At 35.1% G+C, this 20,087-nt stretch overlaps 2 protein-coding genes across 2 annotated transcripts in view; both read right to left on the reverse strand.

Annotated features, from left to right (window-relative positions):
* LOC110376106 (uncharacterized) overlaps nucleotides 1-14,395 on the reverse strand; it is a 28,258-nt gene extending 13,863 nt beyond the window's left edge. Inside the window, exon 1 of the mRNA XM_021334459.3 lies at nucleotides 14,212-14,395. Coding sequence (XP_021190134.1) covers nucleotides 14,212-14,269 — 58 coding nt within the window. The 5' untranslated portion in view covers nucleotides 14,270-14,395. The remainder of the gene's footprint in view (nucleotides 1-14,211) is intronic.
* A 3,568-nt stretch (nucleotides 14,396-17,963) lies between these two features.
* Nucleotides 17,964-20,081, reverse strand: LOC110376118 (uncharacterized). The gene is made up of 3 exons (XM_021334485.3): nucleotides 19,942-20,081; nucleotides 19,562-19,834; nucleotides 17,964-18,504 (listed from the first exon to the last, which is right to left on the reverse strand). Exons 1-3 carry the CDS (start codon nucleotides 20,015-20,017, stop codon nucleotides 18,272-18,274), a joined length of 582 nt encoding a protein of 193 aa, XP_021190160.3. The 5' UTR covers nucleotides 20,018-20,081; the 3' UTR covers nucleotides 17,964-18,271.
* Between the last annotated feature and the right edge of the window lie 6 nt (nucleotides 20,082-20,087).

Genomic DNA, 20,087 nt, shown 5'->3' on the forward strand with positions numbered 1-20,087 from the left:
TTGAATACATCTACATTTTAACATTCTCTAACCCAAGCCTTTGTTTCCACAGTTTTCCACAATAAGACATTCATTTGCTTCTCTGAGATAAGTACTTAAGTAGGTAAGTACATACATACTTAACTAGATCAAGTAAACAACAATGCTCATACATGCAGATCATGTCATTTAAGTAGGTACATAGATATTCCTATGTGATACCATTGTATAATAGAATAATTATGACATAGACAAGTAGGTACCTACGCCCTTCCAATTGTCAACTTGAAGGCGTACGAGGAAAATTACTTTGCGATCTCGATCAATCTAGAATATTATGTCGTTTGAATAAGTTGTATGACGATAAGTTATTCAGATAAGTAGGTAGTTGAATAAAATACAATAGATGGTTTTTCTAGCAATTTTCCTTTAATAGTTATAGCTTCAAGTTTGCTTTTAGAGAACAGTGTCTAGAATGGTTGTTGACTGTTATTTTGAAATGGCATAAAATGTGTAAATTATTATTATTTTTTGACAAAACAACTAAAATATGTTATGCTTGTTTGACGTAGGTGTGTCCTTTGAAACAGGTTTGAATGATAATATTATTATTAAGTTGACTGTATTCAAAATATTGGCAATGATATCATCGTCGTTCAACAGTCTTACTTCCTTTTATTTTAATCTCAAATTAGGAGATACATATGAAAACGTGATTAACTTTTTTACATACACTTGAAAGATTGTAAAATAGTTTAAGTATGCACATATTCAACGCTTTACTGTCGATAGAAAAGCCTAGGTATATGAGATTGAGGATCATACTTTCAAACGATCGTAGACCGCTTCCTGAGCTTTATACCTAATTGCAACCTTAAACCACTAAACTGTTAAATAGATACTCAAAACATGATTGTTATCTAAATTGTACAAGATTTTTTCTCAAACATTTCTCATACATGGCGTAATACAGATACCAAAATATTCTCTGATCTTTATTTACCGGTGACGTGAACCATATAGGTACCTACCTAACTCCTAAAAGTAAATAATTGTTCATTATCGAACAACCTTCGGAAGCCCACAAGTACTTACTCAAAAACTCCAAACTCGAACTCGACGAACGCGGACGTGCTCATCGCAGCAATCTAATAATAGCATAAATTAACAATTTTTATTTTGACCTAGTTTTCGAGACATAGTGTTATTATTCTGAAATATACAGTTTTATTGCAAATATGGACAAAAAGTAAACTTCAACAATAATGGATAGCAGCCCCTCTCGTCGTGGCGGACTGCCGCATTGCTCTTCATCACCAGCAGTAGCCAGAGGTCGCGCACAAGATGATGAAGTTGAGATTTATTCTACTCCCGAAATTCAGTCCTGGATGAATAGCATTGAGAAGTGCCTGAATGAGGTGACGACCATGGTTTCGGAAGGCAAGATGAACTCCGAACAAAAACTAAGAGTAAGTAGCCTATGTCTTAAAGTCGGTCGTGCAGTCTCTCAAATGGCTGTGCAATACCAGTCATTGAAACATAAAGCCCTCCAAAACTACGCCACCTTGCAAACGTTTAAGGAAAATGAAGACCTTGCTAGTAGCTTGACTGAGATCAAGCAAAAGCTAGAAGAGAACCTGATCAAACAGAAACAGGAAAGCACTTCCTTTGCTGACATGGTGAAGGGTACAAAAACCCTTATACGGCCTCATGCAACCAGCTCAGTCGCTATATATCCCAGAGACAGTACCAAGACCAGTGAAGATACCAAAATTTAGTACAAAAGATAGTTTGTCCTGAAGAAATGAAATTGAAGGTACGTGGACTACGAAAAATAAGAAACGGTGGTGTAATAATAAGCACTGAGACCAAGGACGACATCCAAAATTGAAGCAGACTGTCGAGCGTTCTACATCTGGACTTACTGTTGATGAACCTCGTAAGCGGAAGCCCGTATCGTAATTATTGGGGTCCCTACTGACATGGCAGAGATAGAAGTTTTCAAATGTATTTATGAACAAAACATTGTCGACAAACTACCAAATTTGACCAAAGATGCATTTTTTTCCTCAATCAAATTAAGCCATAAGTCAGGAAAAAGGGATGCTGACAGCTGCAACTTTATTATTGAAGTGCCAGCAAGCGTCCGGAGAGCCCTAGTGAATCAAAATAGGATCTATATAAACTGGACCTCATGCCCGGTACGAGATTTCACCCTCGTGACTCGGTGCTTCAAGTGTCAGCAGTATGGTCATGCATCCAAGACTTGCAAGTCCATCACCTCTACTTGTAGCCACTGTGGTGCAGAAGGACACACGACTCAAGAGTGCTCTTCGAAGGAACAACCACCGAAATGTGCAACCTGCAAGCGCTACAATAAACCCCACAACCATAAGACAGGAGATTTGGATTGCCCTGCTAGGAAAGCCGCTGAATACAGGTACATTAACTCGGTGGATTATGAAGGCGCCTGAGAGCGCCACGCATTAGATTTTCTCAATTTTACACAATACATAATTGTATGTTTTTACTTAGAGTTAGTTTGTTTACTGATTTTATACGCCAATTGTAATAAATCAAAATTACCTAGAGATAATCGGAACATTTAGTTTTAAATTAGTATGTAAGCATTATAATAAATATGTGTAATAATAACACTGTGTTTGTCACATTGACCTAGTTTTCAGTTACTAACAGCAATTTATTGTTAATTCGCTATAAATATTATAATAAGCACTTTTACGCCCGAGACACAGGTTTTTACCTAGTTCGGGCAAATTATACATCAGCACTTTTTAGAATTAAGCAAATATTGTAAAAATTATGTACAAAGTGAAGTAATAAACAATTTATTTATTTTTTTTTTTTTTTATTTTTTTTACTTAGTTGTGTGCCTCATTGATTCACATCTTTAACAAAAAGAGACCTCAACCAGTTTTTAACTGCGAAGAGTAAACGTATGTACTTTGCCCTTCTAACTAGTGATGTGCTTAACTCTGGGTAGCTATCATATTCGGCCATAAAGAACCTATTTCGGCCTTCAAATAAATGCAAATAAATGGGTAAATGGGTGTAATCTCAATCTCCGTTTTATTTTAGATTAAAGGGCCCAAAGGGCCATTACTTATGTCATTTATGTTATCACACCTAAACACCTAACATCGGTGTTTTTTTCTTGGTCATCTCAATAGGTTAAGAATAGATAAGTAAAGCTAATAAAAATATGTTAAGTAATTAGAAACACGATATTTTTATTAGTACAATCATTGCATTAAATAAAGACCTTGTGTCAGTTTTAGAGCTGACTGAAGTAATTTTTAAATTACCTGACTTTATAAGCAAAATATACCAGCAATAATAGATACCTACGCTACATCAGAAGTTTTATTCCCTTAACACCTAGATTACAGGTGTCAATAGCTAGGTGTACATTTCCAAAGAGTGGGTCTTATAGAGAAGAACCGGCAAGAAATTCCATCCATTTTATTCCGACTTTCTAAATCGCATACCTAATTCGAATACAGTTTGCCCATCTCTAAATCCAAGGCATAGTTCCCTTGACTCAAATAGTTTTGCACCTACCTACACCACGCAGTACAGCCTCCGATTCTGTGTCCTCGTCTTTTATACGATAACAGATGAGATGGAACATTGTATTGATAAACAAGAGTTTCGCAATAGGTACCTAAACCTGTTGGCTGTTGCGTTGAAGCAAAAAACCACGCGTGCGTGTGTTGTTAAAGAAAAGGTCTATTTGTTTGTTACTTAACAGTTTACAAGGTATAAGTAATTGAAACATTAATTTGTAAACAAGATACGGAAAAATAGTCTCTATCTATATTTAGAAATATCAAAACTCCAATTTTTTTATTGATTTCAAATGGATAGGTACTTAGTGATCAATAGGGAAATAGCTTTTTAACGCGTTACAAATTTTTTAATTAGGCAATTAACTACCTGGTTTAAAATTAATTTATTTTAATGATTCCGCATTTCTGAATACAAAAAAAATCCTTTTCAATCACCACTTTGAGAAGGTTTTTCGTTGGAAAATATCTTGAACTTAGCCAAGCGAACAAAAAAGCTTTGCGTCATTTCTATGTACATCATCATCATAACCAGCAGTAACAGCATTTTCATGTTAATACTGCTGGGTATAGTCCTCCTCTCATATTGAAAAGCACAGTTTTCTTAACTTCTTCAAAAAAAGTCTAGTATTCATAATGAAAGTGGTGTGACTAGATAGAACATTCTAGAAAAGTGTTTCCCAATACTGTTTCTGAGTCAAACTTAGGCACCGTGATCGAGTACCAATTGTCCCATTGTTATTTAGATTGGGTTCGGATTATTAATGACTTGCACACAATACCACTCCGTATATTTTAAACACTATTGATATTTTTTCTATAAGGATCGGTGAACTGGGTATTTGGGTCAATGGAACACTTGGCGGTTATGGAATTATGCTCCCCGGCAAGCCCTCCCAACTTGCATTGGAATTAGCAAAAAGTTGTTGGTACAATTTTAGCAATTTAAGCTTGTACCTATTTATATTACAATTACAATAATACACCAAGTTATAAATGCCTAAGGGAAAACAAAAAAAAATCTACCTAACCCTAAGTCTTTGCAGTTTGACCATAATTATGACCATAGGCCCATAGCCATGTGACTGTTATTGAGCAGCGAACTCCGCCATATTTCGGTTCTCAATCCGTGCTTCATCCAAGTGTGATTAGACCATCAAGGGAAAGGCAAAATAAGATTGATTTCATTTTAAATAATCAAAGCACGAAAATAATATACTTCCATTCACCTTTTCTACGTTGTATTAATATTATGTAATATAGAAAGCAGTCCAATGATGGCGTTGCGTCACACTCATCAGGTATCGCATATTCCGCCTCCGGGCGACTCGAACTACTCATGAGATTTATGCTACCATTGTTATAAGTACTGAAGAGATTATTGTGCTCACGAATTTTAATGTAATAGGTAGTACCTACTACTACCTCCATAAATTCACGAAACCGACCAAGATCATTGGTCAATATTGGCTGGTGGTGATTTGATTTCAAATTCGCTCCAAAATCAATCATGTTTCAATCTCAGCGGTCAGGGTGAAAGGAAATATCCTAACAATACAACAGGACGATACCAGACAATACTCGCAGTGTCAAGGCGTATCGCTTTCCGTATTAAGGCCTAGGTGCAATCTAACCAGAACCTTTTTAGGTGTAGGTCGAGGCTCTTGACTATTAGGCCATTGGCCCTCACTGTGTCTACGTCTCACATAGCGACAAGCTCATTCATTTCAAAGGAGGTTTTATACTTTTTAGTATCTAGTGCTTTTTCCATGTTCGCTATTGCATTTTGCAAGTCTGGAATTAGAAATCCTGATTTAATTTATTGAGGTCTCACCTCTTTGACCGGCAAAACGGGTTGGTAATTCGCCGTCGGCAGTTTTGCGATGGGCCGTAAAGAAAAACCCTGATCGGCTTTAAGGGCTTATAGGTCATTTTTAAAGGTTCTATACAATTGATTACATGGACTTATGAAATTCAACCTTAATAAGTAGGATGAAGTTCTTAAAGGGCTTCCTAGCCGTTCGATTAAAGGCTATTGATTCCCTCTTAGGCCCGATTAAGGATAATCACATTAATCACCCTATTTATTACTGGTAATTCTGAACCTATAATCCTCTGGCTTTATGGATTATACAAAGTTATTCGCTTAAGGATTAGCCTAGCAGTCGGTTTTATCCATAAAGTTCTAAAAGTCATCCTGGTTTCAGTTTTAAAAACTTTGGAAAAGTGGATGGTATTACGGTTGAGGAAGTTAATAAGTAAATGCAAAAGCACTTCAAAGTATCAGGTTTTGGTATAAATAAGTATAGGGCCTTTGGTATTCAAGTCAGGTATAAACTGGAGGTACCAATGCAACCGGTTTCACCTAAGGGTAAATTGTTGCAGAGGTCAAATGAGTGAGATGGGCCCAACTTTAAGAACCTTTATAGCATTTAATGTCCTGACGTTCCTGTCCTGAGGAACAGATCACCAGATAGTCAGAGCCATTTTCCTTAGGTATTCGCAGTGATTTAGTAAACATGTTTAGTAAGAGGAAACTTGAGCCACGAGAAATTAGCGAGTTGAAAACATGCTGCTGTCATTTTCAATATTTGGGGAGAAATAAGGCGAGGGCATGCCGTGATAATTACTTCTTCAAGACGTGACTCGATTATGTACTGTTATGTTTTCAAAATTGTTTATGTTTTTATTTTTGATATTGTTTTAATTTTTAAATCTTACTATTATTTTTAGGTTTTTATGTCGTTCATTTTTTTTTCCTTTTCTTTTGTTTTTATGTAAGTACCTGTAGTGTGTAATCTGGCGTATTTAATGTAAATGTTGTGTTTACCCTTAATTGGCATATATATTAGAATAATACCTAAGCTTCTATGTATGAATTGTGTATGTGTATGTATATGCTGTGGGTGAACCTAATAATAATAAATAAATAAATGTACTAAAGGTACATGGTTAGATTGGTGCTAAGGCTAACACTGCTAATAAGTAGGTTGCGTACGTCATCAGTACCTACTAACACTACTAATGTATAATTTTGCTGACAATATAGGTGGAAAGAATCACCAAGAAGAGAACTTTGTTACTGAAATGTTTGGAAAATATGCACTTTATTTATTTACGGGAGATACAGCCGCTATATTTTTCATATGACTACTTTATGACCGTTTTTGTTTTCTTCCTGAAGATTGGGACATAAATGGATCAAGGCCATCAAAGTTGTGTCATACACGATGTAATATTTTTGAGGTCATGAGGTATTAGCGTTGGCTTTGTCCCAATTATTTTACTGCTTTTAACCTATAATTACCCATGGGCCATGGGCAATCTGGTTACTAAACTTTGAAATACGAAACATTTCCGTTCACATTACGTCAATGCCCTTTTTATAAACAATATTTTATGGTCTAGCGTTAGAATAATATTTATTCTTCGAAGAATGCTTCTCGGCAAATGAAAAAGTTATGTGACTGTTATACACCATATAACAAACTTACCTACTGCGTAAATGTCTAGTTTGCACTTAATATACGTCAGAGCCTAATAAAAAGTTACTATGAATGTGGTTTCTAAGATTTATAGTTAGTAAGCCACTCTCGATTATTTATAACATCGCTTGCGTTATGTTTATGATTTATAATAAAAGGTACCTTTGTATCGTAATAAACCCACGCATTCTTGCGGCGTCTAATAGTTCCATTGTTATAAGATATACAAACTTACGTAAGTACAATCTTATTTAGGCGTTCTTAAGTTTCCTGAAACCGATACCCTCTATTATGAAACGTGGCCCTAAAATCTTACTTTTTTTTTAGCATGGTAGATAGGGCTAATGGGTTTGTCTTGAGGGTGGTACACAACACAACTAAGAAACTAATATGTATTTTAAATTGTTCCACTAAAATTACGAAACTATGGGTTAGCTGTACAATCCTCATCATACTAAAACCATTGATTTGTCCCACTTATAACCGTTCAATAAATCAACATGTGAATTTCGTTGACGTTCGTTTAAAACCATTAAGCGGGTATACTGTCGAAAAATATTTGCTTGGGGTAAGCAAAATGCCATTAGGAGGGCTCTTAAACAGTTAGTTTACATGTGTTTAGTTTGAAAACCTGACCCGGTGCCCTGGATACCAATGTATGTGCATAGGTGTGCCGTCCTTGGTTCTAAAGAGTTATTATACGTGTGAACTATTCTAAGTAATATTATGTTCATGATCATAAAACGTATTATGAACTTTGGATTATTTTACAGTAGGTATTATATTGAGGACACTAATCTACTCATCATGCCATTATGACATTGTTGTTATGGTTTTATGATTCAGAAATTTTGTCACGACTCCCTCAGGTATTTAGATGTGCGTTTTATGGATCTTTACGCAAAAACCTGTGCCTAGCAATTCTTAACAGAGGCGTGTTTTCCGTAAAACATAAATCCTATATAAACTTCCGGAAAATTGCAAATTCTTTTATGATCTATTAACGTAAGCAAAAACGTGTCTTTTTGCTGTCCAAACCCCATAAAGTAAGTACGTGCTCACAACAAGGACTATTAAATAATTGTGTCACAAACAACCAGCACCTTGTTTTTTTTAACTGTCAATTATATCGTGATTCATATTCAAGAGACTGTTAATAGGCCCCCTGTTAATACCACTCCCCTACCTTTTAAATTCTATTATTATGACGTCACTTAATAATGCTGGTTGTAACAAAACATTCGATAAAGTTGCTATTCATAGGGACAGTTTACAATAGTTGGGAACATTAAATTGTCATTTATCTGATCTTGTTATAATTCAATAAAAGAAAAAAAGATATAAAAATTGCAAAAACGAAGGGCTATGTTTTCGTGTTTTATTAAGTTATCCCGAGAAAAATCCTCATTAAATTAGGGTTTTTCATAATGGATTCCCAATACTAAATCAGTTCTATGACATACCTAGGTAACAAATTTATAATGTTGATAGGAAAATACCAAGTAGGTAATCTTCACATTGTATTGTTATTAAAAAGATGACTATCATTTTATCAGTGACTTCCCACGAAGCTAATTACAACTTACTTATGCTGTGTTCAAAAGAGGTCTACTGATCTATGACCCGACTTTATTGACCTCTGTATCATATCTAAAGGTTAAAAGTTCATAAATGATTAAACTAACATTTTTTCAGATTAATTCTTATCATTGTCCTGCAGGCATTTTTGGCGGAAATTATGTAGGAGATAATAATAGCTAGTATTTTTGATAATTTTGTTTTGAACCAGTAACCCTGTCTGTGATGAAATAATTCTGACAAAAAGTCTATTTTGGAATCCTCTATGATCTATTCATTTATACGTATAGTATGTATCTATAGATATTCACCAAAATTTTTATGGCAAGGTAAAAATTAACTGTGGTTTAAATAAAGAAAAAGTTCGAAGTGTTTGACCATTCAACCACGAATTAAAGGATAATTTGCAGTTAAACACAATAATTGTCGATTTCTTACGTCTTCAATAGGAAATTAATTGTCAATAGCATCTATTAATTCCAAGCAATGGTGTGATTTGCCGCCATTGTGATGACAATAGTCCTGGTCACGCTTCGTGGTGAGGTCATGGCTTTTTTATTGAATTACGTTCCGAATTATGCGGGCACTGACATAAATCTAACGGATATAAATTGGATATTTTACAAATAGCTACTACGTTTTGTTGTTTCCTAGTTTGGGTGAATTTTTATGTGTTTTTCTTCTGTAGTTTGTGAGATTGTGAGAGTTTGATTATCGGCTGATATATCCTTCAAAATCAATAATAGGTGATAAACGATTTTGTTTATGGTGGTGACTACCACTCTGACCGTACCTATTTACTAAACTCGTAAAGTAAATAAACAGCTTTGCCATTTATTCCCTTCCGTATAAAACCATTGTGTAGGTAGATCAAGCCAAATATTTTTGCCACTGATATTAATAAATATGAAAAAAAATATTGGCAGCGTATTACAACAGGTTTCGGAAGACTATTCGTCCCTTTGTCGTCAAAGGAACCGAAGATAGAATTACATCCATATTTTTAGCTTTGAGTTATTTTTAGTTTCGACTTTGAGTTATTTTTAGTTGAACTGGTATTACTAAGGGAAAGGTGACGTCAATTATCTTTATTACAAGTTACCTCATTTATGGAACTTCGCCAGAGTTCCAGTAGTTTATGATTTAGTATCGAATTGCTTGTAGTTAATGTGTTAAGGATGTCAGTTTCCTTCACAGATGTTTGTTTGTTTTGTAGCAGTAGATAATTATTATGGACATGAGCTATTACTGGCTGGTACTAATAGCTTTAGAATATGAAACGTATGGCGAAGTTTTTTTTTGTGGTAAGTATTATAAGTAGTAGACGCTTAATAGTTCTGTTTACCTTCCTTCTCTTTGAGACATCTTTTTCGTCGAATGACTAAATTCAGAGACTAGTAAGTAACTAATTTGCAAGAAACCATCTTAAAATGATTGTTAATTTTGGTATTTACAAAACTAGCTTTTTTTGCTCATTGTTACAGTATAAAAAGTCTCTTTAAAAAAGTTCTATTTTAATACTTTTTTTGATACTTATGAAAAAAAGTGTCTAAATAGTAGGTACTTATTTACAAATTACTTAGCGACCGAGTCACGCGACTGGCCACGCCTATTATGCCAATTCGGTTTAGTACCGGATATGATGATTAAGTACCAATGATTAAATTGAATGAGGAGGTACTGTGAAAATATAGCCAAGTACCTACGATAGTTTTTTAATGAGAAATTGATTGATCATTTTGCACATTAGTGTTAGTTAACATTTTATACGATTTTGTGATTTAAGAAGTGGTTCTTAGTATTAACTTGATTGTTAGTTTGGCTATTTATGTAGCTAGAGATACTTGTACCCCTATAAGTACCTTGTATAGTAATTATTCTGCAATTTGTCCTTGCAGCTGGAAATTAGCACTAGACTATAAAATGGCTAAACCGATTTAGATAGCTGTGATACAGATCAGACTCTGGAACTCGGTACTGCGAAGCTACTTTTACTACAACGTGTCACGAAATCCCTTTTAGACAATGATTAATACAGGGGAACCAGCAAGTAAATACAATTAATTTTAATTAACAATGAATAACATTAACGTACATCTATGTTCACCATAATAATAAAAACGGCGATAAAAATCATGACAACATTAATGCTATGGAAATAGAAAGTCCCTTCACTGCATATTTTTCCAACTGCGTAGTAGGGCCACGTAGGGCGTAGGGCTAAGTGTGTCAAACCAATGGCGATGCGATAACCGTAGTGAAAGCGACAAACATGACCATTTTATTTAATTTACAACATGTTGCTTGTACTGGGTATTGCATACTTTGGGCCTGTAATAAATATTTATGAACGACGTAAGTTTTAGCGGAGTAAGACGAAATGTCTTTCTAGTTTTTTTACCTTGTATGTTTGTGGTTCGCATACAAGTAGCTGGTTTTCTATTGCAGTTCATATTAGTAGGTTAGATCTAGCTTGAAAATTTGAATTTGAAACATAAAGTACAGCTAATAATATCCTATAACTAGCTTCTGCATTCCGTGAGGACACCTTACACTCGGACCAAAAATCCTCGATAAATAGCAATCTACTGATAAAACTACAAAATTAAATCAGAGCATTAGATACCTATTTTGATATTAGCGCGTTCAAGCAAATGAATTCTTCAATTATGAAACAATTTCACCCAGGTAGTTTATTTTGCAAGTTGGACATTACATCACATTTACATGTCATTTTAAGAACGCTGGTTTAATATAAGGATATAAGGATAGATCAGGTAAACAGTCTTTCCTCTTGGGAACAAGAGTTACTGTTAATACGTAAATTCAAGCATATTATGAGATAACGTACTGATGTCATATTTCCATTTTGAGTCGGATCCTTTGCATCTAACGTGGGAGTGGACTGCATTAGTTGATTATTGTTCTAGTGCTCTTTAACACTGCTATCAAATTTCTGTCTACCTACTGCCTTCATGCTATGAAAACGGAAAGAGGGACAGAGCCAATAGCAACTCATTTGGAGCTAGTAGGTAGAATATAAAGTATATATTTTGTTTTTTAATATTCTTTGTACTTGGTCAAAGGAGAAGCCTAATTTACGATCGGGGAAAATTCGCGTTTGTCATCTACCTACTTATTTATTCACACAAACAAGTAAAATGTCGTAACTTCCTTAACCGTTTAAGTCTTACACGCGCACGTAACAGAATTAAATAATATGCTTTCTTCGACATAAGAGTGTAAAAACAAAGTTTCCAATACTGGTACAACCGGTTGTAAATGGACTCAGGTCGTTTATGTAATAAGTACGTGTATTATAGCCTTCCTAAAGTATATCTGCACATTTTGAGTTTATATTGCCAAAGCGTTCATGCAACTTGTGAAAATTTTATACCTGCAAATGATTTTAATTGTTTCCGTTGCCGTGTGAATTTGGTATTAATTATCATATTGATAAACAAAAAGATAAACTTTTGTATACACAAGACTTTTGTTTGATATACCTACGTACATATTTTATCTTACAATGAGTAGGTACCTATACTAGGTCTCAATCTCAACTGAATCGTAGTACCAACACCGAAAAAGCTACCGAGGATGCTTTTGCCCTAGGCCTAAAAGGATCTACAACATTGAGCAATTTCTCGCACGTCTAAAAAGTAACACATATGTGACATATTGCTCAAGGATAGAGATCGGGTTTAATTTGCACTCAGTCCTTAACACGGGCACTTCCCACGCATAGGTACAGCTTCTCGCCTTGGAGCTAATTGCGTGAGAAAAATTGCCCAATATGCAGGGCCTCAGTCGCTTTATAGAATGGTCCAAAACAAAGGCAAGTATTCATATAAATTATACTGATGTATCAAAGCTATATATAGGTATAGCTTGTGTATCAAAGTAAACAAATATTGGGACATTGCGATATGAATTAGTTGACCACTATAATTCATTGCCACAGTTCTTTGGAGATAAAAGATCTTTCATTCATAAATGCATTTAGTTCAAGACCGTTGTAATTAAAGTTCAATAAATTCTATCGTGATCATTGGCACGATTTTACAGCTGAGTAATTTCGAATTCCCAATAAACCTTATATTTTTAAAATTGATTTGATAATACGTTGGTGCCACCGAATGTAAAATATATTAACACCAATGCATGTGTCGCAGAAAGATAAAGCTGTAATTTAGCTGTATACCTACTATGTTTGCAACAATTTCTCAGCCCACCTGACTCAAAACAAAAGCAAAGTTCAATAGTACTAGATGCAACTCAAGGTAGCCCAGATTGCATCGCTTGCGTCTGTTTATAAATAACGTGTGACGCGGTTTGCCAGTAAATTTTATCTACGGTAAATATTTAAATGGTTACTTTATCAGAGATAATGTACCGATAAGGATATTTAAGGTAGTACCGACAATAGTGAAGATTTCGACTCGGTGAAAATTTTTAATGTAGACGTCTAAAGATGTCGAAGTGCCTACCTACTAATACTGCATATAAGAAGTAATCAATTTTATGATTTGTACAATACTGCGCGAAAATTGGTTGCGAAAGGAAACTTGCCACATACCTAGTATGAGCACATAAGTAATTTAGTTGTAAAGCTAGGCTAATTCTACGATAAGAACCATACTCCGAGTGTCTGTGTAAACAGATGTGTCAGACATTCATTGAGACACCATTGTTGATTTTGAAAATATTTTTCTTGTTATTCACAAAGACCGTAGCCTAGATTTCTTAACCTCAATTAATCTTGATTTATATCGTCATAAAATATATTATTTATGCCGTCATAAAATAAATTAATTTATTTAATCGGGGACCTATTTAAAACTAAACAGTCGTTTGAATGCAATTTCATGCAGTGCCAAGTTGCATGGTATTGTTCATTCAATTGTCCCCCTTGTCTTGTGTCAATGAATTGTCCCCTTTTACAATGTTTTAATAGACTTTTTGTGGAGAGCGAACACGCTACGTTATCGAGTTCGTAATAGGTGCAATTTGGATGCATCAGTTGCATTTCGTAAGTACGGTCAGCTTCAAAAGTAGCTGAACAATTCAACATTCTCAAAAGTGCCTGGCAACGTAAAAGGTCATAGGTAATTTCTTTACAATATACCTAACGTTATTAATTAATTGGTCATTTTGCGAGATTTCATAAAAAAATGGAATAGTGTGATAAGGTACCTATCTAAAAGTTTAACGAAGGTATGCATTTTTTAATTGTGAAAGCGTTGCAAGTACTGTAATAGGTATGCAATGTATCAATAGTCAATTTATTAATGCAATTTAAGAGTTGAAAACACTTTTCTAAGTAGGTTAGATGTGGAAATCTATAAAATATTTTATAGCACGTCTTGTAATTTCATTATCGTTGTTGAAGGTAGATATCTATTTTGCAATTTTGTGCAACTTTTTAATAAACCAATTTCCATACTACGATACGTGAACGCAATGAATGCCAATAAACATGTTTCAAAATATTCGATCGCTAAACGGATTATCGGCTAAATCAACTTAAGTACTTAATTAAAACACAACTATAAAAAAGGTTGCAATAAAAATAATCTTACCTTCTTTGATGAATAAAGCCAGTAACAAAACGGGCACAAATAAGCTCAGGTTGGCCATTGTAATAGAAGAAAGTCACGAAGCACTGGTTACGAAATAACAACACAAAATGTACGAAGCTACGTTCGTCTCGAATCTCTTTCGGCAAGCGAATGGCGCGAGAACACGAGCGAGAATGGAACTGCAGTTGACTCACCGCGGCGCACAAATCCGCGGGAAAACGCTCAATGTCATGCGTAATTTTTAACCGACTTCCCAAAAAGGAGGAGGTTATCAATTCGGCCGGTATGTTTTTTTTTTCTATGTATGTACATCGATTACTCCGAGGTTTATAGACCGATTTACGTGATTCTTTTTTTGTTCGACTCGGAATAGCTGCCAGTTGGTCCCATAGTCATCAGGTCAGGATCTGATGATGGAAACCCTGAGAAATCGAGGGCAACCTTCGAAAGTTGTAGGCATACATAGGGTAAAAACTTGACACTCAGGTGTACGCCTAAAAGCACTATTCAACAGTGAAGATTTGGAGCTGATCTGATGATGGAAACCAGAGAGGGTCGAGGGAACTCGACAACTGAATATGTAAACTACCTCGTGTTTGGGCTTAAATTATTTGTATTGACAAGACCTTTGCAACAGTGAAGGTTTGGAGCTGACCTGATGATGGCGACCAGAGAAAGTCGAGGGAACGCGACAACTGAATATGTAAACTACCTCGTGTTCGGGCTTAAATAATTTGTATTGACAAGACCTTTGCAACAGTGAAGGTTTGGAACTGACCTGATGATGGAGACCAGAGAAAGTCGAGGGAACTCGACAACTGAATATGTAAAATACCTCGTATTTGGACTTATATTCTTTGTATTCATGAGAACTTCCCACTTGTATGGATAGTGACAACTATTCGTATCACTGAAAAGCTTTAAATAAAAAACTTTTTTACAAAAAAATTAAACCGACTTCCCAAAACACTAAAAAGCAAAAAAAAAACTATTTTTAGGTGCATCGGCCTAGAAGTCGGTGGCAAAATTAACTTAGTAACATCCATTAGACACCGACTTCTAGGCCGATGCACCTAAAAATAGTTTTTTTTTTGCTTTTTAGTGTTTTGGGAAGTCGGTTTAATTTTTTTGTAAAAAAGTTTTTTTGACGTTTCGTTACACATGAAACTCCTTGATTGTTTTTTTTTTTTATCTCGTGATGTAAATGAAGGTTTTAATTAATTCTAAAATAAACAGCTCTTTAATTCCTAGAGTAATTTTGCGAAGTGATTTTTTTTCATATTTTTTTAAGCATAAATTGGTTACTTGCCTACGTTAAACTTTTTTAATTACGTGATGTTATACCAAAATGAGTTATGGAGGCTGCTTTTTTGACTCAATATATAACATAATAAGAAATATCATCGAAGAGACTAGCTTGACTAGAAAACGTGGCGTTTTAGACGCCCATGTGTGAAATACATTTAAGCCGGTTTAAAAGGCGCGGTAGTTGGCGCGAATACGGTAGATACTGCGTACCACGTTTCCAAAGATTATCTATAACGATTAAACCTACACTCACGTTTTCAATTTTAAGTTTAAAACAATTCAGTTTACCTATTAGTCATACGACGACTCCCTTTAACTTACTTGCTGACGTGGGTCTTAAATTGGTTTTGTGAATAAAATGGTAGTGTAGAGGTAGACTCTTCAAAAAGAAAATCGCAATTCACTTTTCTATGTACTATCTACATGAAAATCATGTTCCTACGTACAACTTACACTAGGTAGGTGTAATTAAATCGTTACCAATAACCGTCTTACCGCTCTGTTTTCACATTGTTTAGTCTAGTCTTTGGTGCGTTTGTCCCAAACAGTCAGTGTCGCTGACTTGGATGGGATATTTTCGTTTCGTAACAACTTTTAATTTCTACGCGATGACTTCGGACGTTACAACATGAATCTTTGAGCTTTCGGAACTATTTTATGGGATCTCAAATGCTTGCATTATTTACAGATAATAATTTTGTTTGTTAAGTGTACCTAGTTGTGTCTTTGGTAGTTTATTTAGCGTGTGTAATAGTAATAGTTTGAAAAGGGAGTTCACCCCTAAGACAAATTCCCTTAGGGATATCTGAAATGTTTCTTGGGATTTTTTTTATGAATCTTCGGCAGTTTGCATCGTAATTATAAACATGATCTTGAATCTATTTTAGTATCGGAATTCAGAATATTTGTCACTCATTAGGATTCCCGTATTCAAACATAATACGCTGCTTTAGTAAAAGTACAATAGATACCTACTATTGTTTCCGGCTTTGACGATGATTTGAACTTCAATGTGGTAACTATTATCATACCTATAGTTATAGGTCTAAAGGGTATTGTATTGGGTTGCCCGGGTAACTGGGTTGAGGGAGTCAGAGAGGGCAGTCGCTTATTGTAAAGCACTGGTACTCAGCTACATCCAGTTAGACTGGAAGCCGACCCCAGCATACTAGGAAAAAGGCTAGAAGGATGATGAGGATAGAGGATGATGAGTTCGTGATGTTATAACTTGATCTTTGAAGATGAATATTATAAGGGTAGTCGATGTTATAGGTCTAAAGGGTATTGTATTGGGTTGCCCGGGTAACTGGGTTGAGGGAGTCAGAGAGGGCAGTCGCTTATTGTAAAGCACTGGTACTCAGCTACATCCAGTTAGACTGGAAGCCGACCCCAGCATACTAGGAAAAGGCTAGAAGGATGATGAGGATAGAGGATGATGAGTTCGTGATGTTATAACTTGATCTTTGAAGATGAATATTATAAGGGTAGTCGATGTTATAGGTCTAAAGGGTATTGTATTGGGTTGCCCGGGTAACTGGGTTGAGGGAGTCAGAGAGGGCAGTCGCTTATTGTAAAGCACTGGTACTCAGCTACATCCAGTTAGACTGGAAGCCGACCCCAGCATACTAGGAAAAAGGCTAGAAGGATGATGAGGATAGAGGATGATGAGTTCGTGATGTTATAACTTGATCTTTGAAGATGAATATTTTTTTTCCATAAGGTAAGTATTTTGCCTCGTAGGTAAGTAGGTATTACCTATTATAATATATTATTCGGTCTAAGTTCGGTCTACGGTATGAATACAAAAGAAAACTCTCTTTCTAATCCTGACCCTGCGGAAAAAGGTGCATGTTATAAGCTTGACGGTGTGTCTGTTGTTGTTGTAATTTACTTCTATAAACGGTGAGTTAGGTATCTACCTATATTTTTGTTATTAGACATGTTTGATGAAAATCAATTTTTCTTACTTTACAATTTTATTATTTTCTCTACCATCCTTTAGATTGCGATGTGGCATATCAAAGACCGTCCGAGACAATACCGAACCGTTCTAGATTCCCAGACATACACAATATAATACAGTCTACAGAGTCAGTTAAAAATAATAATGAAAAAGTCAAGAAAAATATTTTTTTCCTTCCAATGTTTAAAATTATTAAGTGCTCGTAGCGACATCTATGTATACTTGCGCTCTCAGAGTTCTGGGTTGTTCGAATGTAGACGACGGTCATTGTAGTTATGATACGAAAGGATAGATGTCGCTAGTTTTCTTTTTTCCTACTTTTTGCATAAAATAATGAAAAAATAAATAATATTCAGCACCATCGGTTTCTGGATAATATTCTTGATAACTTTTTGTTAGAATTTATGCTTTAAATAATTTTGTTACAATATATGGTGAACGCGGGATATAATTAGGTACTAATCACAGTCATTATCTTTTTTGATCACATTTTCTTTTATTGTATAAACTTATTCCAATTCCAGATGGGAATTTTATCAAATAGGTACATAGAAATTAAAACAGTCAACACTGACCAAAGCTTTAATTGACCACATCTTCCAAGGCATAAGTTGACAAAATCTTCAGAGTTATTGCATTAGATATTTGACCAGAATTAGGCAAAGAAAATAATGATCGACTTTGTAATTGACGTACTTTTACAATTAATATTTCCCTTGCTTGCACAGATAACTAAAGCATCTTTTTTGTAGTCTGGTATAAAAGCTGTCATCTTTCTTCAACATTAATCTATGAGAGAGCACATTTGCCGATTAAAGGAGACATTAAAACAAAGAAAATAGCAGCTGAGAGATTCGGCAAAGATCGGTAGACTCCGTTCGTATTGCACTTATCGCCGTCGCATTCAGTACAGGAGAGCAGTTTGACTAATTTAACGTTGGCATTATCGTGGGCTTTGGTTATATCTGCGCATGACCCTCGCTCTGATGCACAGCCGCGGATGATCCATGGCTTGTCCAATTCTGAAATATTATTGGAAAGTTAAACTTTATTAAATAAGTTTGACAATGTAGCAGAAGAAAAGGCACCACGTAGTAGGTTTTGTAAAGTATTTTTAGTAGTGTGAAGTATTTTTTATAGAATTGGTAAGTCGGTCTACGGTGTCGATAATTAAGTATAAGTAAGATTAATTATTAAGTAAGTGGGGTCTAAAGTTTGGCTTGAAATTTTCGTTGAAACAATCAGTAATTTGTTATCATCATGCTATTGCCTTGGAATAATGATCTTCCATCGAGGAGGAGGAATAAGGAAATAATGAAAGGAGGCCTCTATGAAAGGAAGGAGCCCAAAAAAATGGGTAGTCTGTATCGAATTTCTAACATCAATTGTACAACATACCTATGGTTTTCCTTTTGATGATAAATGAGCCTGAAAAGTCCTTGGAAAATAAGCCTACCTTAATCAGTTAAGAATCTGATAACAATAAAGTTATTGTACTTGTACGCTAAAAGTGAAAATGGGACTTTCCCAATTCGAGCTAATCAAAAGTGTAAGTGATTAGTCATTACTTTCAAAAGGCTCGTAGTGCTTATATGTGATAAAGACAATTAATGAAAGCGTGTACACAGGTTGGCTATTGCAGTGAGAAGCATTGTTGAATCATATTTCTTCAAAAAACATGACTCAAGTCAAGAACCTCTTGAATTGAATATTTTAGATCCGAATTAACTGAAGTGACATTGTTAGATGGGTCATGAAATTTCTTGCATTTTCAGGTTAATGACATGGATGTCTTTAGAAATAGTTGCACCCGATTAACATATCGACCACAGTTTAGTTTTTTCAAGAAATTATTCTAATAGAAAGTTACATACAAAATGAGGTTTTGCCATCACGATTTGACTGGCATTTTATAAAAGCAAAGATTTGAAAGATGATGTTACTTAGGAAGGTAAGGAAGACGAATATGCTGCGTTAACCCTAAATAATAAATCGGAGTAAAGGCTGGGGAACCAAGATGGACTTCAAGGATTCTAAGAACACAATCGGTAAAAGTAATTGTTTGTACATAACACTTACGTTGATATTTCTCCGAGTAGACCACACATTTGTTGTGCTTAGTATGATCATTGGTGTACGGGCAGTATCTTGACGTGGTGTTAGCTAAAACCTTTGGGCAGTCTGTGCAGGTATAACATTCAACCAGCTTAATTTTAGCCGGATTGTATGTTGGTAGTGGTAAGTTATAAGTATTGATGGGGGCATAATTCTGCGCTGAAGCTGATCGGTAACTGTCATCGTTCCCTTCTAAATCATTCGATTCTTCCCTTTGGCTTAACTGTGATTCTGCATCTGGAAAATTCAGTTTTAATCTTATCAATATAGAGTCCATTTTGGAATTGTGAAGCTGCTAAAGAAGATTAGACTTGAATTGAATAGATATAAAACTAATTAGGTACCTAATTCTTCGGCTAGACATCTGACACCGATTGTTGCAATCACCACGGTAAACAGAATCACAGCAAGTTTAGACATTTTCCTACGTTCGAAGATAAAGTAAGATGCTGTATTATATATGAGTCCTTTTATAGAGCAAGTTATCTTA

This window comes from Helicoverpa armigera, chromosome 18 (genome assembly GCF_030705265.1).
Source record: "Helicoverpa armigera isolate CAAS_96S chromosome 18, ASM3070526v1, whole genome shotgun sequence".
NCBI classification, from domain to species: Eukaryota; Metazoa; Arthropoda; class Insecta; order Lepidoptera; family Noctuidae; genus Helicoverpa; species Helicoverpa armigera.

What these genes read in the sequence shown, in the direction of transcription:
- LOC110376118 (XM_021334485.3), bottom strand. Translation starts at nt 20,017, where the DNA reads ATGTCTAAACTTGCTGTGATTCTGTTTACCGTGGTGATTGCAACAATC. An exon ending in ATGTCTAGCCGAAGAATTAG is followed by an intron (nt 19,835 to 19,941) that starts GTACCTAATTAG and finishes TGAATTTTCCAG; the next exon opens with ATGCAGAATCACAGTTAAGC. An exon ending in CTACTCGGAGAAATATCAAC is followed by an intron (nt 18,505 to 19,561) that starts GTAAGTGTTATG and finishes ATAATATTTCAG; the next exon opens with AATTGGACAAGCCATGGATC.